Below are 26,945 nucleotides of genomic sequence, written 5' to 3'. Positions count from 1 at the left end.
TAAAGCGGTAAACGTGCACAGCACGTGTAACTCTGTGATATCAAACTAGATGATGTAATCATTCAAATAGATATGACTCGCTTCTTGTATGATTTGAGACAATTGAGACACACGATGAAATTTAATGGTGCAGGAATATAGAGAATATGCATAGTATTCATATAAAAAGTCTTTTTCACAATACCATCAGAAACTTTATTTTACATAATCGATCTTTTACAATTACATAATTCTGTTGAATCAAAAAACGTTTAAAATGTAAGAAACATCTGTAACGGAGGTCTACGACTTGCCGATCGTAACAGCTTCCATCAACATTTCGTTCATCCAATACTTTTTCAATAATCGTTGCAACGTGTTTTTGTATAATTACCGTGTACAAGTCTAACGCCAGCAATTGAACGCGCAAATAGAGGTCCTCTAGCATCCAGCACGTAATTCCTGTTATTTGTCACCGAGATTCAACAGTTCGATTCATCGCGATGCTGCGTACGTGAACAATATGGAAAAAGAAAGAAAACATCAGGCCAGAAAAACATTACCGTGCACTGTTTTTTCTTTTGTTTTTTTCTTTGAAACATATCGCGTTAACGATGTTGTAAACAGGAATTCACTAACGTCCGATATATTTCGTTTCATACTCTTCTAATTTGGTTTATATTAGATTCTCTATTATGATTAGACCGTGGATGTTTATATAAATTCGTAGCTTTATTTAACATTATAACAGAAATACAATTATGAAAATTGAACTTAAATAGAAATTTCTTTCATTCAATACAATCATAACTCATTTATTACGTTAATCCTTAACAATATAAAAGAAACTTTATTTTCAATATCTTTACACATTATATTCTGTGCAATCTGTGCATTTCTACACTTTTAAATTTATTATAAATGTACAATTTATTCATAACTCATGATAATGGTTTAAATTTAAATTACGTTTGTAGAATACGTCTTACATTTGTCACCTGGGGGCCATCAATATCAACATAGGGCCTAGCGATGTTAATGCTTCCTCACTAGTGATCTCGGATGAAACACTACTTTTCTCTCTTTCCTCCACTTCCTTTATTTGTCCACCTACATCCATCCATCGCCCTTCCTCTTCGCATTAACATCACAGCGGGCATGGATTGACAGAAAGGAAGATGGAGGGGATTGATATGGGCGACGAGAAATTGAAGGAGTGCTGAAGAACTGGATATGTAAATATAGGTGTTCTTATTGTTCTTGCAGCACTCCTTCACAGCATTCCCCCAAGGGGGCATCCATGTGCCAAATGTTAGGGGATGCCTGTCCGAAACCTTGGGAAACGTCGGCTTAAGATTGGTAGAAGAAATCCGGCCTTGGATACTGCGCAACAATGTGAGACATTGAAGATGGGAGGGAGGACCATCCCCACTGCACAATATTCCTACCATGTATATATACTAATGTGTCTTTCCTCCCTCTTCATTTGTTCCATTGTGTCTAAGGCATGAGTTTGCTGGGTAACCTTACTGATGAGTCCACTAGCAGGCTCTGGACGAAATACATTTTTTTTCCTTTTCTCTCCATCTTCTCCATCTTCCCTTTCAAATATCCGTGATAATTATAGCTGCTGGCTGTAGATGTCGCTTGCCGGTGTACTGCTGTATTTTCTTCTTTTTACTCAGATGTCGTGGAAGAAAAATCGGACTTCGGAAAAATACGGGCGCCGAGATTTGAATCCGGGATCCGAACGTTCGTAGTCTAAGGCGCTAACCACTGCGCTGCCGTCGTCCGATATACGTCGTTACGAATATACGTAAAATAAAGTTAAACATCGCAAAAGTAACTTAATTAGAAATGATTACAATGTATGATGTATAATATAATGAATTCAAATTATCTAAAAAATATTACAATTTTATAAAGATATTACTATAAAATGTTTTAAAAAGAAGCTGATACTATTATATAGTATTTTCAAGCATTTACGAACACTGATGGAATTATTAGGTCTTAGTTAAAGACAAATTAAGCAAAGGACGGAACATAGAAGTATTTAACACTGAAGCTTTCGAACTAAATTGAAATTCTAAGACTTTTTAATTTTCATGCAGAAATTCATTCTTTTCCTGAATTAAAATTCTAACTGATATACTAAATAAATGTTAAAAATTTTGATATCAATGAAAATATCACAATTCAATCAAATAAGATTTCAATCACAATATAAAATGTATAAAATTTAAATTAAATTGTAATGTCGAGCGTGTAATTTTCATACTGGTAAAAATGTATGAACGTGAAAATAAATTTCCATTATATTTTAACAAATTGTCAATTTCTGAAAACATGACACTTTGTTATAAAAAGATTAATACCTGTTCTTTGTAGCTTATAACCTTTTAAACAATACCATGTCATAAATGAATGCTTTGATACTGGAATAGTAGGTAGAAGTTGCTTGGTGTAACTGTAATAGATGAGTCAATCGAACGGAAGTTAGCAACACAAAAGATCATTTGTATTAATTATCACGCATGACCGTTATCATTTGTACTCTATTGTACTGCAATACAGTACTTTCTGTAATACAGTAGTTTCTCAGATAAGAATATCCGAAAATGGTGCCTTTTAAAAGATCTTTTCCAAGTAAAATATTAAATAAAATACTTTTTCCTGTTTATTAAAACACATAAAATGTTTTTAGAAAACGAAATCTTTTATCAGAAAAAATTCTTTTATAAGTAAATTCTTATATAAGTAAATTCGTGCATTGTTAATAGCATAAATTGTAAAGCCAGAACTTTTTCTATATAGGATGAATTAATATAAAATAAAATATTAATAACATTTGAAAAAGGATAAGATTCATTTGTAAAAAAGGTTGCTCCTTTCTACATATTTGAATTAAATACTCATTGCCGCTATATAGTATTCTGCTTAACAAATATTTTCAAAAATCACACTTCTTAACCATCTTACGAAAACTAAACAGTGGAATAATGAGTAAAGTTTGCATAAATGCAACATTGTTGAAAAAGGTACATAAAGTAACTTGCATATTGTTTCATCAAGAAACAAAAACTGTACAGTCGATTATTGATCGCCTGTTCCTCATAAATGACCGGTAGTCACCCCCACATCTAGGACCAAGTTCCTTTCAATGGGTCATAGTATTCCCTTTGACACACCATGAAGTTCGACGGCTGTGTAGCGCGACCTAAACCGAATTCAATTGTCCATGAAACAATACTAATTATTCGTGAGGCAATAACGAAACCTTTTTATTTCTGATTCTTTTTAAATAAAACTTTTACTGAAGTATTTGTCAAATTTTTCCGATTAAACTGAGACCAAACACGATATAGTTTAAATCTCATTTCCATGTATGTACATATATTTAATAGAAGAAAGAAAATAAGTTAAGAAAAAGAAAAAAGTGCGTTGTTGCATTAACATTATCCAACAAATATGTTTCTTTTCGTCAAGCCCACTTTCGGATCTCTCGCCCTTTCTCTTTCTCTCTCTCTCTCTCTCTCTCTCTCTCTCTCTCTTTCACTCGGACTTTCCTTCATATCCGGAAAAATGGTGAGTCACATCTATCACATACATACAATCGAGTGCCCTACACTCTACGCGATAATTCATCGTCAGGGAATCGCGATTTTCGATCAATTGCGTATAGTATAGAGACAATAGTGTATTAGATCGATAAATATTTTGCAGAAATTCAAGAAAAACTTCCATGATTTAAAAATGTCAATGTTTACTATTATATAAATAGATACCCTAATTTTCTCAAAATAATGTTTTAGTAAAGTGGATTTAGTAAAGTTTTATACAGATCAAAATAATAATATTAATAATAATAAAAAGAAAAATAATCACGAAAAATATATTACGTATATTCTTAAAATTATCTCCCATAATTACAATGTTAAAAAATTCAAGGAGAATTTAATAATCACAAGAATAACTGAAACATAAATAACTGAAAAGAAAATTATAAATGAAATATTGGTATGTTAACGGAACGTTACACCTTAATAAACTAAATATACACATTTATTATCATATCACTTTTCGTATTCATCCAACACGCCAAAGTCTACTCACACCAACTCAATGCCAAGATGCTAGAAGTTCAATGTTTCCATCTATCCCTAAACAAGTCTTCTTGATTGATTAGAACGACGTCAAAACGATCACGTTCGAATTCAGGACATCCTGTGTACGTCATCGATGTCTCTATCGATAATTCGCCAGTGACTCATGCGCGAGTACCTCGAGTTCGATCTCGAAATAATGAGCTGCCAATTAGCTGGAAATAAAAAGTTTGTCCTTCCGATCGATTCGTGCCGGGAAATTAGGTAACAAGGTACAGCCTGGCCTCGTGCACTGCGTCCATTTTTTTCTCCTAGTCTCATTTCAATATTTGTTCCGACATGCGAAATCTATTACCCTGTCATGAAGTAAAATCAACGACGACTCGGCGATCCACGCCTGGCCCATCGCCAAATTCACTTTCGAAGAAGACGTCGTAAAACAATACAGTTTGTGTTCGTTTTCTTCGAAACGAGCATGAAAATCGTACGTACCTGTGTATCGTCGAATCGATATAAACGTAATGTGGTACACAATTTGTAGTTCTTTCGAATTTTTAAATTGATAAGTTAATGGATAGTCGACACGCTCCGTGTTGAATTTTCCGCTTTGACAGGATACTTTCTTTTCTATTCGTCGATAAATTTGGCATACGATATTTTGTATAATCCAGTATCGGAGTTTAATTATCAATAATTTTTATTCTTGAGTGTTAAATATTTTTGTTTTACTAACGACAGTATGTTATTATATAGTAATATTACAAATATTATGAGACGTGTATTATACGGGAAACTGGTGATTCTGGTAGTGAACTGTCAGAAAGTCTCAAAAATTCATACGATAGAAAGGACGTCAAAATGACGTATTTGTATTTGCATTAAATGTTGTTTGAATTAAATGTGAACTTTGTGTTCTTGTATTCTTTGATCAGTTGAAGATTGGTAGTACCTAATGATATCTGATATGAATAGAAGGATAATCAAATTATCTTTATCTTTATCAAACAAAGACAAAAAATGAAAATAGAAAACATCGCATAGAATGAAAATTTTAGCAGAAAAATATGTTTAAAGTCTTATACAATTCCTTTCCTTTATAGTTTTAATCTTCTTTTTACTTTTTATTTCGCATAGGAAGCAGACTGTGGTAGGTTGTGAGATGTAGGTCTATTTATATTTAATAGAGAAAGAATGATCCGTTTCATAGAAAATATGTATATGTACAAATGATGTAGTAAATACACGAGTTTGGCAAACAACTAACTTTTATGTAGAATCTCGTTCGTATCGTTGGGATTTATTAATATAGTCTAAATATTTTATTCGAGTAAAATAAAGTCGGCTATGCGTATAGACAAATTACCGTCGTGTTTGCTTCCGAAAATAATCCTTGACCGCAGAAAATTGGCCGTGCTTCTTATATGCGACAAAAATAATTTCTTCATCTCCCAAAAGTCATCTTCGAGCGTTATAAAATCTTTTGTGTCATGACAAAATGGAATATTCCAGATATTTTGGTTGCTTCATCACTTGTGAAACTATATTCAAATGAATCAGATAAACATATATATTTTACAATAAATTAAAGTTATTTTTCTTTTACAACTACCGTAAGACGAGGAGTAACATATCATTATATATAAGTAAATTTATTTTTAATTTTTCAAAATTAGATATTTTGCTTTCCGAAAAGAAGTTACCTTTTCCTAAATTTATCATCGAATAAGTTCTACCATTTTTTTTTAGAAAAGATTGATTTCTTTTAAAAATTTTTTCTGTTGCAATGTTTGATTTATCATTAGACTGCAGATATTTATTCATTTATGGAAAATAAATATACGAAAATATATGGAGCGTATAATGACATGTAAAAATATATAAAATATTTCAAGTAAAATACTCGTTGTATTATTTAACCATATTCATAAAAAATATGAACTTACATACATCTGCGATCTATTTGTCACATTTCAAGGAACAGGTGCAGAATGATTCAAGGTATTATACCTCCGCGTTGTAATATTTGTAGTCAAAGGAACTATGGTCGTAAAATAATTCCGGAGATCAAGAGAATGATAATCACCTTTTGAGAACCTTATTAGGATATAAACTTCTTGTACATGAGATCTCATTGCCGAAGCTCAACAATCCGTTTTTAGAGAATCCTATTTTTTGGAGATGCTGACGAGTAAGTTGAGAGTGTAACATCCTACATAAGCACTTCTAGGATTACACGAACCTTAAATTCGAGGAAACGAGGTGACCTTTCGTTGATAGGATAGAAACTACTTTTCTTCCGTCATCCTTTCTTAACCAAAGACTAGCTTTCTACGATAGAATAAGAAGAATAATCTTCAAAAAATTTAATAAAAATTCCACAGTTTGAAAAAATAATTCTTTAAACAGAGAAGTTGTTTCATTAATATTATCCGTTAATATATGAAACTGATAGTAATAACTTTATCATTAACTATTATTACATGTATAAAAGTTATCTTAATAAACCAATTAATCTACTGATCGATAAGAAACTAAGGATTTTTAATAACATTCCTCTAATGATTGATAGTTTTATAAATTTAGAAGTTTCTACTCTTTTATAGGTAAATGAAACGAAGAAACAATTATTTTGCTATTCGATAAATATATTTTACTTATATTAAATTTACTTCAATTTGCAAGCAATAAAATGTTCAATCATTAAACCTATACCTAGTCAGAAATTAAATATATGAATTATTGGATATTTTATGGATAAAAATAATTAATATTTAGATTGCGGATATTTCTGCAAATTACATTTTTACGAGAACGATAAAATGAAATTTAAATAGAGATTCGCTTCACCCCCTAAACGGTATAACATATGTTTAACTTTGCACAAAGATCCTCAGTTTCTTAATATGCAGAAGCTAAAATAAACATATACTTTGTACATTTATATAAAATTATTTTACAGTACTATAACACATAAATACACAGAAGATAAAATACACAAAAGAAGTTCATTAACTTTTTAATTTTAAATATCTCATCAAACAAGATTCACGTTTTTCTCCCTCAATTTCAAACCATATGCGTATACCATCTATTCTGCGGACGCAAAAGCTGTAAAATAGAATCTGTCAAAAGAACGAATCTACTTAACAAGATATTATTGAGAAAAATTACAAAATAATTGCATCCCAATGCACGTTTTCACGTTGAATCAAGCTTCTTGTTTCCGTTTCTGCGCCTCTTTTAACCGACCATTTTGGTCTGAGTTTGGTTTGCGTGCACGTACCGTGAACATACATCGTGTACAACCTGTACCCTCGTTGATACGATGTGTGTTTTGATTAAAGGGAGAAGCCCACAAGGGACTCTCGTTAATCCCTCCTTATCGTACGGAAGAGGCTTTGATACAGGATTGCAAGAACCAGCTTGGATAGCAGCAATTTACTTGCAATGATTAGAACCGCTGCGCACCGCTGCATGTGTAGGTGCTTGAAAAATTTCAACTCTGCGATACATTTACGTTGCATGCCACGTATAAACACGTACCAAAAATATAGTAGGTACGTATTAACCAAATATCATAAATAAGATTTTATCCGACTCCATATTCACCTTAATAATAAGAAGACAAAAGATTTCAGAGAAATCTCGTTTCTATTTGAAGCTGTAAAATATTCCAACAAATATCTATACCAGAAAACCAGGAAATTTGAAATAAAAATTCCTGCACGAGAAAGCGGAAAAATTGTTCAAAGCGAGTTTTTCTCTGGTCAATTTCATGCGGATTTTTACAAACAATCTGGAAGATATTGAAATATAAAGTCCGAAAGACATTGTGCGTAATATTATGTTTTTGTTTCACAGAAATAATAACAAAGGCGAGAACCGATTTCATTCTATTTCGTTCTCTTTTCCTTTAATTTTCTTTGAAACATCTAAATATACTAAATATAAGTTACTAAGTTACTAAATATAAGCGCAAATATATTGTCGTTACAACTAGCACATACTCGTAAAGTTTTAAAGAAACACGAAGTTCGAAGTTAAAATTCACCACTTATTTTTCTAATCTATGGGAGCATGTAAAAGCTGCGCATGTTTTTCCATGATATTTCTTCTTTCACATTTCTTACAAAGTGTAATTTTAAAATTACACCGACTCCGGGGAAAAGTAAAAAAGCAAAATACATTTTAGGTCACGACTCTTTAAAATCTCATTCGACTTATGAAACTAAGGGAAACTAAATAAGAGGAAACTCATCCAGAAAGAAAGATCGCAAAAAGTAGAGAACGATTGTCATAGGTCTGTGCATTTTATTTTTATAACTCTTGAAGTTGACCCTACGTAGCTATGTTTCGTGTCACGATAGTAAACTATTATGAAGTCTTCTGCTATTTTAAAAAACTTCGTGAAAGTAAAAATCATCGTGAATCTCAAAATTCTACTACGCTTGGCAAAAAGTTTCCAAACAAACATAATAATGTTGAACTAACTAAAAATACTGAACTTCTTCAGATGTAAAATGCTATGATATAAATATGTGTGTACATATATGTAAATATATACGTAAATACAATATATATGGAAAATTTAAACTATAATATTTAACAAATATTGACAAATAGATTGCTAAATATTCTTTTCCCAGTAACATCTCTTCATTTTTTTCTACTATATAAGAAATTAAATTCTTGATTGCATTTTTCGCATTTACTTCTTATCAAACCGATTTAATCTTTCCATGTGTTCTGTGCCAGTGAAATTTGATAAATTATCAGTATTAATACAAATTTTTCCGTAACAGCAGTAAATTTCATGACGAAAGAAATTGAATTGTGCAAAAGAATTTAATAAATTGCCATTTGATTGTCCTACGTACCTTAAAATTGTAAAATTATAGAAATTCAAAAGCTATAATTTCTAGTTTGTCGAATTACTAATATTACAAACCATACTTTACTAATATAGTTAATTCCGTAATGAATTATTATTATTAGTGAATTATTAACGCATTCATAAATCATTTGCTTTGGGAAAAAGCTTTAGCTATTCGTTAAAAACCGAAATACAAGATTTCAATTTGTTTCACATCCATTCTTATTGCAGGAAAGATTATGGAGAAAGATGGTTCGAATTCCGCGCGCTGCAAATATCCCGAGAATGTTTAAACGAAACGCGATTTATAGCAGAAGGAATGGCGCTCGCCAATTGTTCCTTTGCCAACGTCAAATGCTGTATCACCCCGCGCGTCTAGCAACAAGTTGATGTTTCCGTTTACATGCAAACGTCCGTACGCTAACGTCGAGATCAAACCGATAGTTACGCGACAAGAACTACTAAACACTTTAGATGTAATGCCAACAGTTCCAACAGAAACGCAAGCAGCGTCGCCAGAACGATATGCGAAATGCGTTTTGAATACGAGCTGGCTGAATTGTTATGTTATAATATCCATTTCACGCTCGAACATTTCGTTCGATTCGTGCACGACGCTTGTGGAACCGATAGAACAGGCATAAATTGCAAACGATTATGATCAGATACTTGGCGGGTTCGATAAAATAAGAGAAACTGATGCGTATCGAGGATTTGAACAATTTGAATAAAATCATTATGAATTCAAAATGAATGATTTAGAAACTAATTATCTCTTTATTTTAAAGATCTCAGGATTTCCGCTATCAGGTACAAAAAATATATATTTTGCAACATTTTAATGAAAATAAACGTAAAGGCTATACGGAAACAGCGAGATGAATTTATATTTCTCCTGATTTTTCATATTATTTAATGCTTTTCTACTGAAAACAAACAGGAATTGCAAATTATCGTGTTTCTCCTCTCTCTTGATATTAACAAAAAAACACGTCACGTATGATGTCAATGATGACATTCAAGTTAAGGTATGAAATGTATATAAATTTTTGTTCTCTTACTGAACATCAACGTATAATAACAACGAAATACAAGAAAAGTACGAAAGAAGTAGGTCATGTTTTCCTATTTTTTTAATATTTTCCTATTTTTTATATTTTTTATATTTTTTTTAAACTAAATACGCGTTTCTACCACTTTGTTGAATATTAAAAAAATATTGATTATCGTGATATTAGTTATTTGGCTGACATTTTATAAACCTTCAGGGATTTATTATGTATTTTTTAAAAACTCGTATCTGAATTTAACGAATTCAAATTCTTCAACATTTTTTAAAATAATACGTAGCGTTTCTTTGGATATGGGATTTCAAGGATTTAGCATTATACGTAAAATTAATTGCTGTCCTTTTACACATGTTTGGTATATGAAATACAGATACATATACAAGTGTATATACGAAATATGTATATGGAAGAAGTATATAGGAATGTAATATGAATAATGAAAAAAATAAATAGAACGAAGAATCGAAGAAACGTAGAATATTTTCTAGCGAGTCTAAAGACTTGAAATTATAATTATCTCCGGTTTAGCAAAATTAATATTTTAAATACAGTAATTCCGCCAGTAATTAGCAATATACGAGCACGTTTGGGAAATTAGTTCTGCAGAGTCAGGCTACACAGAAGTTTCTCTTGCTTTGGTAGAATTCTGCCAAATATAGCAAAGCCACAGAATTCGTATCACGCTATTCCACTAATGCCGGTTTTGCAAGAAATTTTCCACATATTAACGCGTTGATCGAATGGTACTGCATAAGAGTATTAATAAAAATATCAAACACAACGCCAGGATCATGAATAATTCATCAAATTTCTCAATTAAAAGATATTTCAAGCACCAACGGACAAACCATTCCAGTTTCGCAAATTATTCTAGCTATACACAATATTTCAAACGACCGCTTTATCAAGGCAATGAAAGCAACGTTGACGAGCATGCCCTTCTATTCAAATATTACATTTTCAGAGCAACCTTTTCAATGTTATGACGTTATTATAATAATTCCTTTAAAACATACAAATTCGATATTTCTTTCAATTTTTATATATCTGTGTTCTTCTGTTAAAAAAAGATATATATTTTACGGGTAAAGTGTTCAGAATACATAAACTAAATTTTCTATAATTAATCTAGTCTGGAAATTGTATATTTCTATCCCGAAATTGTGAAATTACCGATGAGAAAGTACTGATAAAAAATAATTTTGTCATTGTATCATTATATATCAACCGTATTAAAGAAAGAAACAGAAGAGAAAAGGAGACATTTTCCATAAATCACGTCTACTTGACGTTACTAAAATTTATCATAGAAATATTACGACCACATTGTTGGTCGTTATAAATAATCATAATATTCGATGGCTTTCTATAATACAGTAGCTCGTGTGTGTCATAGAAAACACTCAAACATAACACAATGTAATCCGACAACATTGGTCAAATTACAAACGTACTGGGAAATGTTTAGTACAAGTATACATTTTAAGAAAATATGTAAACAGTCGATTATCTACTCTTCGTAAATCTTGATTATGTCTCTTCGATACCCATGTGCCTAAGGCATTTGAAGAAGGTCAAAGAGATCCGCGCTATTCTATTTATTATAAACAACCTTTTTAATGTACACGGTTACAGAACCGTAAACAGAGACACTCACAGACCCATTTCAAGGTTTGTTTAATCGCAGGATTGATAATTTTCCTCAATTTGAAAGAATAAAACCATGTACATATTTAGTCATTACGAACGTGCATTGATTCGATAAAAAATAGAAGTTATTACTTTGGTTAAATATGTCTATGTATGATGACTTGGAAAAGCTACAAAAAGCTGGAAAAAAAACAACGTCTCTTATGCTCCAACTTGACAGTTTTCTGTATTATGTACATTCTGCAAATTTTTGCGTTGTATTTCCCATAGCTGAATAAATATCTGCTGTCTAATAATGCAACACACAACGGATTAAAGTACATAAACGCATGATTGTGTTATTAAAACGGCAGCTTTGTTATCATATTGGGAATACCGTAAATTATGTAATAAGCTTTCCACAGCTTACACATATCCAGCATTAGCTAGCAACGCGAAGTACTTACAAGCTCAAAAGTTCCATTCTCGTCTTAACGCACACGCGAACCATTGCCAATCCAATGTAATCCTTCCTTTAGTAGCGACATAGCCGCTAGTAAAATACGATTTTCGCCGTCTCTCAGACACTTTGACGGCGGATATGCCGCGATCAAAAGAGTTTCATTTTGCCTCTGAGGATCTACCGTATTCCGGCTCCTCTCTTGAATATTTAGTGGAGGGTCGCGATGTCTAGCCGTGCCATAGCCGCGACATTTCATTAATAAATGACTATGTGTTTCTTCTATTCCTTAATCCGTCACAGATTTTCCTGTTTTTCGTGCTTAGTCTAAGAACATGTTTAATCTAAACAGAAAAGAGTCTTGATATTTTGATCGATCGGTTACGATTCATCTTTTATTAAAAATCACAAGTTGAAACAGCTATGGTTGATTATTCTGTTAATTATTTAATTCTATCACGTTTCATAAGCATTTCATTCAAGACGAAACGAGATTTAATATATCAATAAATTATTGATAAATTTGTATTCTAGATCACAAATTAATAAGTGATAATTATGCTGCGGTTAATTAATTATGAAGGAATCTATATCTTTGTATTGTATTATTGTACCCTTCCGTTATCGTATTATAAAGTATTTAACCTCAGAGAGCGTAGGTTAAATAGATTGTGTTTAATTTATTGGATAGAAATAATTAATTAAAATGAATGGAACGTTTCAATAATTGTTTCTGCTCTCATTTTTGTAACGTTATATTGGATCGGCATTTAAATTATGTGGTAGTGACTTGAAAATAATATTGGACTACAGAATTGCAGATTATTTAAAATTTGATTGATTTAAAAATAGAAATAATTCTGACTCATTCATCTAAATTTGAATATATGAGAATGTTTTTATTTGTAATATCTATGATATTTATTTAGCTTTGTAAAGGTTTATAAATAATTAGACACAGCTTAAAGAGCCTTAGAGAACCTTATTTAGGTCAAAAGTAATTCTTTTGTAACATTACCTTCCTAGTTTATTACAAACAGTAGGTTTTAACAATTCATTGTTTTAAAAAGGAGACTGTACATAACTGTAATTTAAAATTTCCTTGAAAATTTATTGAAATAACAAATTAGAAAAGAAACATGAAATCGAAAAGGGAAACAGGAATAAATCTTACCGAAAAGACTCGAAAATCCTTACAAAAAATTCGTTGCCAGTAGATGTATCTTGCTTCCGTATTTTTTTAACTTAATTTTCTACCCCATTCAGTTTTATGTCACGACACTAAATTAGGATCCTGTTCTATTTTTAAAAATCACATAGCCGCGAAGCTTTAAATCTCAATCTACAGTTTCTATTATTCTTCTCAGTTCTATTCTGGAAATAGTACTTTATTCTAAAGTCATTATTTTTACGTATTTATTTATTTTTCAAATCACTTGTCGCACACTTTGAATAAAAAATGCAATTGCTGTGTAAACCAGCAATCAAGTTAATCATACCTTAATACTTAATTTTCTTTATTCAGACTACAAACGAATTTCTAATTATTTCACATTTCGAAGGATGATCAAATTTTCTTTTCCTTTTACGACGTAGATATTACGAGTACGCTATTTTGTCTATTTTATACATTTTGTATATTCAATTGTATTCTTTCAATTTTCGCACCTATACAGTGTCTGTAAAAAGCATTCGCAAGCCATTTTAGTTATTATTACAGCACTGATTTTGTTACTAATTAATTAGATTCAATTTTATTGTGTATCATTTAGCAACACTTTTATCTGCCTACAAAAATCCGATACTGTGAAAATGAAACGCAGAGCCTGATAAAAAAAAACAATTGAATATACTTCTCGTGGCCACGGTAAATTTTTCATAAATGCATACACATTTCACAGTCACATGATGACATTCGCAACGTTTCTTAATTGCTGGAACAAAAACACTTGATTTTGCAGCCTCTACGATACATATACAAAACCTATTCTGTTAATTCTGTTACGTTAGAAAGTTTCGATTCCCCTTGAAATGAGATCTCAATAAAGCCTGCATCATCTTTCACCAGTTAAGAGACAAAAGTAAGGACCAGAAACCAAAACAAATCTCATTGTCCTTTTCAATCGTTCGTAGCCCAGTTTCACAGGGAAGTTTGACGAGAAAGGAGACTGTGCCAATTATCTCGTCCTCTGAAAGGCTCTGAGAAGAAGTCGACGATCATTTCCCGCAGAGGGACAAGAAACAAGACCAAAGTCGAAAGACAACTGCTGAAAGGGAGATTGTATCAACGAGATTCGTTGCGGAGCTTTCCGCTGATTTTCACGAGACTTCCTGGTAGAAGGCGCGGTACTAATCTGTTTGGCTGAAAGCCCGTCACCAAAGACCAACGGCTGTCTGCGACGGTCAGATGAGACGGCCATGACGACGTCTGCCCAAAATTATCCCGCTGTTTTCCCGCAATCAACTTTTCTCAGACTGTTTCCTCAGTACGTAATTATTTTCGATTCCTTGACTTTCAAATTCCGAAAATTGGGTATTACATAATTTTCTTATATTTCTCGCTAATCTCGCTAAAGTAGGTATTTTGAACAACGTAGAAAAGACGATCAGCGGGATACTTCTTGTATCGTTTCATAAGTTTCACCATTTTTTTCCTTGTCAAAAAGAAAAGTATTATATGTAAGCGATGATGTATCAATAATGATAATGATATTATGATATTCTTCCTCTTTTCAATTATGATATTGTATTTTCTATACTATTTTCTTCTCTATAATCTTTTTAATTATTTTTTAAATACTTCGATGCAACCGATACCAATCGATATTTAACTAAAACTAAGATAATCAGAAAACAGAATATTCTCTCTGTATATCGTAACATAAATATATTTCAAATATCTTGAAATTGAATATAGAAATATCGGTTTGATCTTTACCTTGTTAATTACACTTATTCCTTTATCGACGAACCAGCTTCCTCTACCGATATGTGTACACAATTTGAAACGCGCAGCATTCCACGTTAATCGAATTAGCCAAAGTATTATCGATTAGTTCGACGATTTATTCGGTTTATTTCCAGGTTGCAAATTCGTTTGCGACGTTATCGAACGATAGCTGAAATGTCAGCAAGCGTTTAAAAGCCACTTTAATCCGACCTTTATTTCGCTGGACATTTGGTTGAAATACTCGGCTCGAGAAATCACTAAAAGCTTCAAAGAGCGCGTAATCCAATTTCCAATGAGAATTGAATGTCCGCTATATCTAACAACTTACGTGATCGTGACCAAGTTTTCAATGACATATACTCCGTTATTATTTTAACTTTTATTATCTATCGAGAAGAATTTCATGGACAAACATTCATAACATCTACGTACCTGTACAGTGTAAAAATTATTGTCTGGCCTTTCAAAGATTAGTATTTTTCTGCCTCCTATGCGTCTCATAAATATTCGTCCTATAAATTTATGTTTAATTTATGTTAAAGTTGTGATTGATTTGGATTCATTATCATAATTAATTGCGTTATTAATGTATCGTTTAAAGGAGAGCAATTGCACTAGTTAAACTAGTTCTTACTTTGGAAATCAATATTTGAACGGATGGAGGGCATTGTTATTGGAATATCGATCATAAATTATATGAATTGGCAGAAATTATACCCATTTCTTTTATAACTGTCATAAAAGTTACGATACTTGTATGGAATCTAAAATTTTCTATGAAAACATAGAAACAATCAAATGAGATGCCTCCAATAAAAGCATATTACAATAAAAAAATTATTTAAAAAGATGATAAAACGAACTATAGAAATAGAATTACGGTTACAATAAAAAGTACGTAATTCTAACAAATTGATATTTGGAAAAATATATTACCTTATTAGGTAAAATATATTTATTGATGTGACGTTAAACTTTAGCGTCACTTTAAATCGCCGGTTCATCTCTTCGTGCAAATTAAAATTGAAGAAACGAAAGGAAATAAAATGACACAAAATATTAATAACGGCTTATAACATGTGTTCCTGATCGGTTATTACTTTTATAAATTAATAATTGAACTAATAACTAATAGTTTCGGACGAACATTTCGGAAGAAAGATTCAAACAGACTATAATTTTATAATCTCGATAGAATGGTCTTCGTTTACATACCCATCATTTTCAGAATATCTATTAGAAACTTCTTGCAAAGTCCAACATTCTTTATAAATTCAAACAGTGACTTTTACCTCAAGGAAGCAATCTCATCAAGCAGATACGTTTCAAATTCAAATAACGTGGAATCTAGAATCGCCAGAATCTTTTTCTTTTTAGTGGATTTCTTTCGTATCGGGATTACGAGAATATTTCTCTTCTAGTAAAAACTGATCCTACAGATTCCACAAATTCTACTCTATATTATAAAGGAGGAACTCTTATCGTATAACTATTCTAATTATATCGAAGAAACTAAGATTCTTCTACAAGTTAATACTTTATTAAATTAAGTTGCACCACTGAAACTTAATACTTCCGCCCCTATTCCGTTTTCTGGTACTTTCTTCAAGTTTTCCTCCTTTTCTTTAAAATTTGATCAGTATGATCGAATTTCCTCTCTCTCTCTCTCTCTCTCTCTGTTTATCTGTACGAAAAGAATGTACGAAAACCAAGAATCATTTTCATATGTATATTTGTACACTTTTATGTGTATATGTGAAACTTCATGAAATTTTATGTGTATATGTTATGTATTGATCGAAATTTTCAAATTTTTGTTCTATGCTTTTACGAATAGATCGTGGAAGTTTATATACTTACATATATGAAATTTAGATGTGTTGGAATGCTGAGAATGTGCATAAAATATATAAGGTATTTAGAATAAAGTACTGCTTATAAATAATTATTAATAAAAGAATAATTTCACGAGAATTCTTCACACGTAAAACAGTGTGCAAATTATCTATGGCATTGTGATCGATCTAAATGAAAAAGCTGACATCTCCTACAATTGACGTTTCAATGTAAAGAAGGTACGAAAGTATCCACTGTAGCGTAAACGTAACAGATTTTATATGAAAATTCATTAAGTTGGTCTTTTGGTAAAGCTTGCGAATTATAGTAAAATAAGTCATTGGAAGGAAAATTTAAAATGCAGATTTTTTTTTGAAATCCTTCATATTTAGTTTCTGGATATGTGTTTCGTTACCCAACGAGCGATTTCATGTACAATAATATACATATGTTTCTAAACTTGTCCTTCCCATTTCTCTAAATATTCGAAACTTGTAGCATTTTAAAATTTAAACACATACTCATAAAGATAGTCGTAAAATAAAATCTTGAAAAAGAATTCACTTCCTTTATCGATTATTTATATCTATAAGTATATAATTTTCTGGTCAGATTTTTCTTTGGAAAGGAAATCAATCGATTATAACTTTCCCCTTACAGGAAAATTTAATAATTTAATGATCATAGTTCTCCATTCGTAGAAAACATAAGAATTAAAAATTACAATAAATGCTTGATAATAACGACTCTAGTAGAATGATAAAGATAGTAAAATACTAACTATGAAGCTAGCCTTGGTTTCTTCCAAATTTCTAATCCAAATCAAATTTCTAAAATAGCTATCTCGAAGTACTAAACGAAATTCCTTATCTAATCTATAATTCTAAAATTAATATCATTTTTACTATTTTGATAATAAGTACTTACGTTGATAATAAATAATACTTCTCTAACTAACTATTACAAAGATTACTGAATATTTTATAACGATTCTTGTCATTTTTACCAACAGTAATAGAGGAAATAATATAGGTATAAGAAGTAATATATAAAAAGTACAAGAACAGAAATTAGAGAAAGAAATGGATAACATTTCTCTATCATAAAATAATATTTATATTATAGCTCATTATATTCTACTCTTTTTAACTAAAATATCTCATTTCGAAATATACGAGAAGTCTGAAGTTTTACCATTTTTGTGTCGTCATTTTCCTTCGTGCAATTTAAAAACATTTAATTATCGTTTAATATCATGTTTAATACAACTTTGATTAAAAGAGAAAAACACGGAGAACTACGTACCCTGAAAAATGAACAAATGCCAAATACAACATTTTAACTAAGAACAGTATCGTATTTACTGTTTAACAAATCGTTTCCAAAGGATTAAACCGGTCTTCTACATTTAACGAAGCAAACCAACATTCGCCAAAAAGCTCCTACACTACCATCTCAAATCGTTTGCATGGAAATGATTTTATTTTATCCCATGCGGTTTCCTGAGGATTTACAGCGCCTGCCACGCAAAAACACACGAGGGACCCATCGATTAACCCAACGTTCATTTCACTTGTGCTTCTTTCTTTCCTTTAAACTCGCCTGCGTCCATTATTAGCCTCGTAGCATCGAGCAACGACATTGTTCGCGGTGTAATACTAACAAAACGGCAAGTTGCGACGTATAACGCGAAAGTTTCGTCATAACGCCGAAGATGAATATTTCTAGAACGTGAAGGAAATCCAACGTCGCGTAAACACGGCGGGATAGCGGTGAATAGGAAGCTGAGCTTTTAAGGGGCAAGTTTTCGCATTAGCGAAAAGACGTAACGTAACCATGGTCACATGCTTCAAGACAATTACGGACACTTTGACACTGCGACACGAAATCGTCGAAATTCTGTGGCACTTAAAAGAGTTCGTTTCTCGTAGCAGTCATTTCCCTTCGTCTTTCGCTTTACGTAGTTCTATCTCTTTGTATAATTACGAAGTAAGGTTCGGTGCAAAGCGTTTTAATAGTGCTGTCACTTCGAACGAAACTTGTCGCTTTTAATTAAATGTGCAATTAACAGAGTACGTTAGTGGAACTATCTATCTTGGAAAATGTTCCGGAAGATTAAAAGTTGGTTGTCTTTGCTTTTGTCAGCGTGTTGTTTTTTTTTTTTAATATAATAGCGATAATACATCGTTAGAGGATGATGACGATTACTTATTTATCATTTATCTTTAGTAGATGAGTTTATCGTAGTTATTTTCCTTACCGAGATGCGTTAAATTCACATAATTTATTTCGAGTATGTAGAAAATTTATTTTAGATGTCGTTTTTAAAATTTTATGCTTTGTAACTGTTTCACTAAATGGAAGAACAGTAGTTTAACGAGAAAAGTATCCATGTATAAGTGCAACAATTAATACCGTATTTTTTAACCATACTAGAATTATATCATACGTCGAATAATTTTACTCTAACTTTCTTAAACTAAAATTTCTAACACTTAATGAAATATTTGCACAATTTTATATATCCAAGAAATAATGACTACACTTTTCACTATGATCAAATAGAGATAAGATAACTAAGAATTGAAATAATTTTTTAAATCTAAAATAGTTTTAATTCAAAGAGAAAAGCATTCACGTATGTGTACATAAAATATTTTTATCCAAAATACTCGATATTAATATATGGAATTAACTATGGATTAAATAAATTGCGATATTTAAGAAGCATTTTAGTCGCCCTCATTAATATCGTCTCCTCTGCAAATTTTAAATGAAAGCAACTCTCTGACAAAACAAAATTAGAGGCCTATTCATTACTTGCACCACATTGAGTTCCGTCACGACAAAGCATCTTTCACACTTCACAGCGTGCTTCTGCATTTCAAAAAGACCGACAAAACATCAAAGTAGTTCATTTCTTACCTTGCGTGCTCCGTTCCTTTTTCTTCCGTCGCAGTCTCCTCTTTTGCACTTTCTCCTTGTAATTAGATGACGAAGAATCGTCGCAACCCGCCGCTTCCTGTTTCTCCGCTATCTTCTTCGCCTCCTCCTGCCTCTTTTTCAGCAGCTCGTACACTCTCTTAAAGTAATCTCTAGCAATGTCCTCGTTCGATTTGTTCGTTAACACGCCTCCACTATTCGAACAGTCGGTATTATCAGCAGATTGTTCGTCGAGATTTCCTTTCGAATCACTTCGCTCCACGCATTGCCCCAAAGATGGCAATTCCTCGCTACCATCCACGATCTTGAATGTGTCGCTTTTCTTCACATTCGACCGGGCGTATAGCTCCTTATAGTCATTGAAGGCCTTCTTGGGAATTGTGCTGTAACCACAATCCGGAGAATTCACGTTAAAGGAATTAGTTTCATGATTCTTCGCTTGAACCTTCGCTAATATATGATTCCTAGACGTGTCGGGCTTCTTATCAACAACCAGATAATTTTCCTGTAAACTGGTACTTGGCCTATCGTTGACAGAGCCGTTAGAAGCGTCGTTAGAAATCACAGTGAACGAATCGCCCAAGTTAACCCGACCATCATCCGAAGTTCCTTGATTCTCGGGACTATTTCCTTGTTTCAGTAATGGATTCAAACAATTCTGCAAGTTCTGACAGACTTTGCAATTCTTAAAAGAACACAGATCCGTCTGAAGATCTTTCCATCTCGGTTTACTCATAAAGTCTTCCTCTTTGACTTCTCTGGCGTCTGATTCGCGATGCTGTCTCTCGTGCTTCTTTCTCTCCTTGTACTGGCGCCAGGACTCTTCGACGGTGTCCTGGCACCCGACACGCCTCTGAGGATTCTCCTGCTCCGAGTCCAGGCTGCCTCCCATCTGGCCCAGCAACACGTCGCTCTTCGTTTTTCGGTAGAGCTTCCGTTTCTCCGCGGGCTCTCTCGTTTGGGAACTTTGTCGACGATTCGTGCCAGTCGTTTCCGCGGCCTCGAGGATCGTCTCGCTCCTGGAACGGCGGTACGCTTTTTGCCCGAACGAATCTTTGGAACGCGACCTGTCGGACCTCAACGATCTCTCCCTCTCGATCTGCCTGCTGCTGCCCGCTTTCTGCCTGTCCTTCTGAAGAATCTCAGGATCGAACCTGATGACGCTCGTCTCGCTGCGCACCTTTCGGGTACGATAACCTCGCGGATCCTCCGGTTGCCTGTAATCCGAGTACCTCTTCTGAATTCCAACGCCTGGACGCGTGTTGCTCCGACTCAGACTCCTCGACTGTTCCAGTTCCATCCTCTGTTGAATCTTCCTTCTCAGAAACGATCTCACCCTTTCTAGCTCTTCGTTCTTAATCTTCCTGCTAACGTTGGTGTCTTCCGGTTTCAAAGTCTCGTCAGAACCTTCGTGCGATTCGTTGTCCACGGAATTGTTCTCATCGTTGCGTCCTCTTTCGCTTCTCACATCTTCCTGCCTAATTGCTTCTCTGAGACGGGTCAAACCGTCTTTGATCCTCTGACTAAGAATCTCATCGTCGTTCTCATTAATTTTTAATTGTGGGTCCTCGTTAGGTTCTTCTTCCTCCACGTGCACCAATCTTGGCAGAGTCTCGCTATGACTCCTCAGATAAGCCTTCACCTTCTTACACCGCTCCTTGGCGATCTCCTCGGCGCTCTTTCCCACGGTATTCTTATTTCTTAGGTCGTCTATAATTTGCTGTCTTAGATAATCTCCTATGGAATACCTTTTCGAATTTGCCTTCTCGTTGCTCTCTCTCGACGCGCTCTCGCAACCACCAGAATGTCTACTCTTCTTTTTCTTCTCCTTCTCCTTCACCGTGACTTCGCTTTTTGATTTCCGCGGTTTGTAGCCAAATTGAACAGACCCAAACTTCGTACTGAATCCGTCCACGTTCCTGTTCCCTTGAGCAGGAAGCGCAATCGTCGAAGACGCGGAGGAAGATGAAAAGGGCGAAGGAACGGTAGAAGATTTCTCGCTTGTGGATCTGCTGCTTGGAAACTCCTCGTGCGAGCTGAGACCCTCACGAAAAGAGCCTCTGGCCCGCTGCGCTGTTCGTCCAGTCGTCTCGACCAGGAGACGGCCATCCTTGTCCAACAGCTGGATGACAGGAAGCTTGTCCGCGGACGTGGTCAGCTCCCACTCCCAGTGGAGCGGCTTGTCCAGCTTCAATCTGATGATCGGTTCCGTAGGTTCATTGGAAGACGAAGAATCCGGATTGACCAGGCTCGACGACGACGTGGCTGTTATAATCGGGTGAGCGTTCTTCATGTTTCCGGTTCTCGCGCTCTCGTGCACAAGCCGAAGCAGTTTTCGTTCTTGCGCCGCGCCGGGTTCGATCACCTTCGCAGCTCGAGGGCCACCGTAAACTTTTCGTCCCCCTTAACGATTTCAGCGAAACGATCACCTCGATGTTTGGACCCAGTTGACTTTTAACTTACAGGATGATGCTTCGATATTTTTAACCATATACGGGAAATTTCAATTAGTTTGGTTCCTATCGATTGTACGATGAATTAACGTGATCCCTATCGATCGATTCTTTTGATTGTGTAATCGATTAACGCGATTTTTGTCGCTCGACTCTCTTGATTATACGATTTATTAACGTGACTTTTGTCGTTTGATTTTTACTTTGTACGGAGCTTCCTTAATTGTTTTATCTCGCGGTTAAATTTAAAAGATTTTTCATTTTCCAACCTTATTTTTGTTTTATGGTTACATTTAAATGATTTTCATTTTGTAGAGGGCTTCTTTCTATAGTCAAATGTAGAAGTGACTTTTTCTTCCTGGGGGCTTCCCTTGCTTTCTATTTTTACTTTATAGCCAATTTCAAATGGTCTATTTTTATTTGGAAATCAAGTTTACGTGAAATCTTTAGTTACTGTACGCATTGATTTATATCAGAATTTTAATATAACTTGTTCTTATTTTTGAAAATTAGAGAATAAAAGCTCGTCACCTCGTGGAAGTATCAGTATGCTCTTTTTTCTTCGATGAAGAATATTTACAGAAATACCAAGTTCGATAGTGGGCAAAAATTAGCAAACATTTATACTGGCGAAAATTCTTTTTCGTATCATACTCGATCATTGATTTCGATTGGAATATCAGAGCGTAACAGAGCCAAGATTTATATTTCCACAACTCGAAGCTGAATATCAATATTCAAATGTTCATTTAGACAGTTATCGATGTATGTATGAATATTTCTTCGCCATAACACGCAAATATTTGTACGTATAGAGAAATATTTTCAAAACGAAATGCAGTTATTTTGATCGAGTACCGTTGCAGCCACAAACTTCAAAATTGTTGCTAGTTCTTCCAAACGAATACTTGAAACACACTCGATACAGCTTCTAGATCCGCGAGAAATATATACCAATATTCACTGACATATTCACATCGTTCTACATCTTGCTATATTTTTCGTTCTTCGTACATATAATATTTCTCCTTTTATTCGAAAATTATTTATGAATTAAATTTCAATTTCAATCTCACCTTAACCGTCACTTAACTGAGTTTTACCTTCGAATTAAAAACTGTTTTTAGATTAAACCTCTGCTTGAATTTCACTTTGCTTTTCACCATAAAATATACTTGTTTTTACTTAAAAATTGTATCAGAATTAAACATTGGATATCATCTCTGTACCTTACGGTATTCCCATTTTTATCTGAAAATTATCTCTTATTATCCATTATTATCTCTTTTTATTTCAAATTTATTTTAAGATCAAACTTTCACATTTATTTATATTTATTTATTTCTTTATTTCAATATGAATACATATATATATTTCTCTCGTTAAATATCCTTTAAAAATTCGAAAAATGAAATGTTGATTGAAGACGAAAATATGTTCGTCACGTAGGAAACACTGGATCACTTGTTTACTTTACTACCATTCCGGTTAATCAATCGATCGATATATCAAAGATCGCACGATCAAACATCGTTCTACATTCGTTCACGTTTGCTTGTTCACCGATCCACGTTTCGATCTGCAAGTTACTCCAGTTGCTCGCAGACGCAACCAGCATGATATCCGGCGCGCATGAAACGCGATCGAGAATTATTGTTCGATGGCGAATCGAACGGACGCGCGTTACGTCGCTTATGTAACAGCCGACCTCAGATGCTTGGCAGCTTGTCAGAATCGAGGGAGTCTGACTTTGGGATGTTTCCGAAACCGCTTCATATCGTATTCACTATCCTCTGTTTCGTTATATTTGCGTTTATTATTCACGAATCAGCTCGCGAGTTCTCCTTACGCGAAGAACGAGCGTCAAGACTGTGGAGAGCTGCTTGTTCCCTCTTGAGAAACAGGAAACACGTCTGTGTGAAGCTATAGAAGAATAGTTTTTCGTAGCTTCTAAGAGGAAACCATGACAGAAAAAGTGAACGAATGTGGTCTGCTACGAACTTTCAACGATGATTGTACAGTTTTTAACACTTAGATGTACGTTTCAACGAAGACCTTTTAATTTGTTACGTACATTCGTGAGAAAGTATTTTTTGGAAGCTAAATATTTAGATATCGTTAAATATATTCAAGCACCGTAGCGACTTTATTATAACTATTTTCAAATTTTACAACGATATTGACGTTGCTCGTGAATATTTTATAGAATTAGCTTTAAGAAATAACCGTGTAAAAAAATGTCAGTCGCTTAGAACTTGGATAAACGAAATGACACAGTTTGCGCTCCGTGTGATCACACGTTGCGTTACGTCCTACATAACGTTAACGTAATATAACTATAGTATCGATCCACGGTACATGCTATGTTCCAATATAGAATCACGATGTCATTCAATTCAAAAGGGCAACTTATTTCCCAACTTTACGGCACAACATCCACTTTCAACGAAACTAGCACAAACCGAACGAAGACCGGAACGTATGAAACTACAATCCAAAGCCAACCACCTTCTAGAAATTTCCTAAAAACTCAGATATGATGTCACGAGTAACTAAAGCGGAGCAAGTCCAGCACGACGTTGCGCGAGGAGACATTGAAATAGACGTCTGGCAAGAACCTTGCAACGTTCGCCGTTGGTCCATCGGAACTGTCGACGCGAAGAAATGGTGGTTCGCGGCGGACGCCAAACCACGCGTGTTTACAAGCAGCCGGTTATAAATAATCACGCGTGAAATCGCGGTTGGTGCCGAGATTTTTCCAACGGGATCGGCTAAGCTCTCGATCTCGTCTTTCCCGGTCCCTCTTTCCGCTTCGTTTCTCCATGCTCGTTTAATACACCCACGCGTTCCAGGAAAGGAGCCTCGTTTCCGAAACGATTCGACCGAATCGCTAAGCAAATATCGCGGCCGGAACAACGGGAGCCCGATCTCGGGGCAAGATCAATAAACGAAAAAGCGAACTCCGCTAGGGAAAGGGACCAACGAGTGGAAGCTCGTGGAAACGAAGTTGGTTTCCTTCTTCGAGGTACGCGTCCACTTGCACGCACAGTAAACTATCGCGAGCTGCTTTCTTCGGTATTTCTCGCAAGTGGACACTGATCTGATACTGACTCGGGTAGTCGTCCTCAACGCAGTGTCCACTTGAGAGAAATACTCGAGAGAGAGAGAGAGAGAGAGAGAGAGAGAGCTGCAGGCGATAGTTTTATTCTTAAGTACCTTTGCTAAACTGGCTTCACGATTGCAACAGCGCTAACCACCACCGAAGACCAAGGTGTGTCCCGGTTTCCATCGAGAACTTACCGCGAGCCACTGTGATACCTACATATCTCAAAATATCTCGGAAGACATAGCTGGTGGCCCGTCGGAAACGAAAAACTCGCTGCCATACCACTCGCAGCTGCTATCCCGTCGTGCTCGTCGATTCTTGACAAACGGCCAACCGTGTTCAGGTAAACGTCAGCGAGTCTCCCGATCGAGCGGAACGACGAGGACAGACAGTGAGTCGGAAGAACGAAGAAATTGGGGACAATAGAACTCTACTTAATTGCTCATCTATTCGTGTTAATACGAGGACATAGCTCCATACTTGTTATTGCTTTGTGTAAAAGGGGATTATTTAAATATCGCGTCGCTTGTTCTACGGGAATATGGATCATTTATTGTAGCTTAAAAATAAATAATAATAATAATAATAATAATAATAATAATATTAATGTTTGTAGATGAGCTACGGTGGATCATGAAAGCAATCGTGATTATTTCTTTAATAATAATAATAATAATAACGTTCGTAGAGGAGTTAAAGTGGTTCACGAAGCACTCGAACACTTATCAGAGAATTTTTTTATGAATATGTTATGTGCATTATGCGACATTTCTTGAAATTTCACGAACGCTGTAATGAGACACGATTATCGTGATGATAATAGTAAAATTTGAAATCAATTGGAAAATGTACATGGAAATTGTAAGGCTACACGCGAAACTACACTTAATGAAAAATTAGTATACGGCATAAATAGTAGTTTTAAACGTACAATTAGTGTTAAAGGTGGTTTCGCTACGTATCGTGGCTTATTAAAATACGTATAGTGCATAAACACTTTGACGATCTTTACAAAGTGTATGCTTGCGATAAATGTACTGTAGCTTCTATATATAGTTTTTCAGACACGTTTCGAAGTTTATCAAATCACGATAATCGTGTCTCGTGCTAACGAGATTTGAAAATGTTTGTATAATAGGTATGCTGTGCATAAAATATTTCTAAGGGTATTCGAATACTCCCATGAACCACTATGCGCTTATTACAACTAAATTTTAGACGGGTTCAAATGATGGATGATGGTAGGTTAACACGTGACAACGAATGATTGATCTTCAGCTGATTAAATTCATTTATCTGAATGGAAAGCTGTAGGTAGCGAAAGAGTGGATGAATCACTACAATAAGAGGTTTGGCTGCATAAACTTGTCGTGGAGATGTTGCGTTGTTTTGCGTTATTTTGAAAGGTTCGATCCTGGCAGGAAGTAGAACCTTCGATTTACGAACTTTAAAGAAAAAACCCAAGTACGAATTCGCATCTTCGAATATAAGACTCGTCTTGATAAACCTTTATATTGACGATAAACGATCATTATTTATA

The 26,945-nt window shown here is 34.2% G+C and overlaps 1 protein-coding gene across 2 annotated transcripts in view; it reads right to left on the bottom strand.

The window, feature by feature from the left end:
* LOC117155921 (uncharacterized) overlaps positions 1-24,928 on the bottom strand; it is a 227,783-nt gene extending 202,855 nt beyond the window's left edge. Inside the window, exon 1 of one of the 2 annotated variants that reach the window (XM_076620960.1) lies at positions 19,829-24,928. In XM_076620960.1, coding sequence (XP_076477075.1) covers positions 19,829-22,139 — 2,311 coding nt within the window. In that variant the 5' untranslated portion in view covers positions 22,140-24,928. The remainder of the gene's footprint in view (positions 1-19,828) is intronic. The other variant, XM_033332421.2, reaches the window with a different exon arrangement.
* Positions 24,929-26,945: the final 2,017 nt, after the last annotated feature.

The sequence above is a fragment of the Bombus vancouverensis genome, chromosome 8 (genome assembly GCF_051014615.1).
Source record: "Bombus vancouverensis nearcticus chromosome 8, iyBomVanc1_principal, whole genome shotgun sequence".
NCBI classification, from domain to species: Eukaryota; Metazoa; Arthropoda; class Insecta; order Hymenoptera; family Apidae; genus Bombus; species Bombus vancouverensis.
The sequence above is the reverse complement of the archived record's forward strand: the minus strand, read 5'-3'. Positions and strand labels throughout refer to the sequence as shown.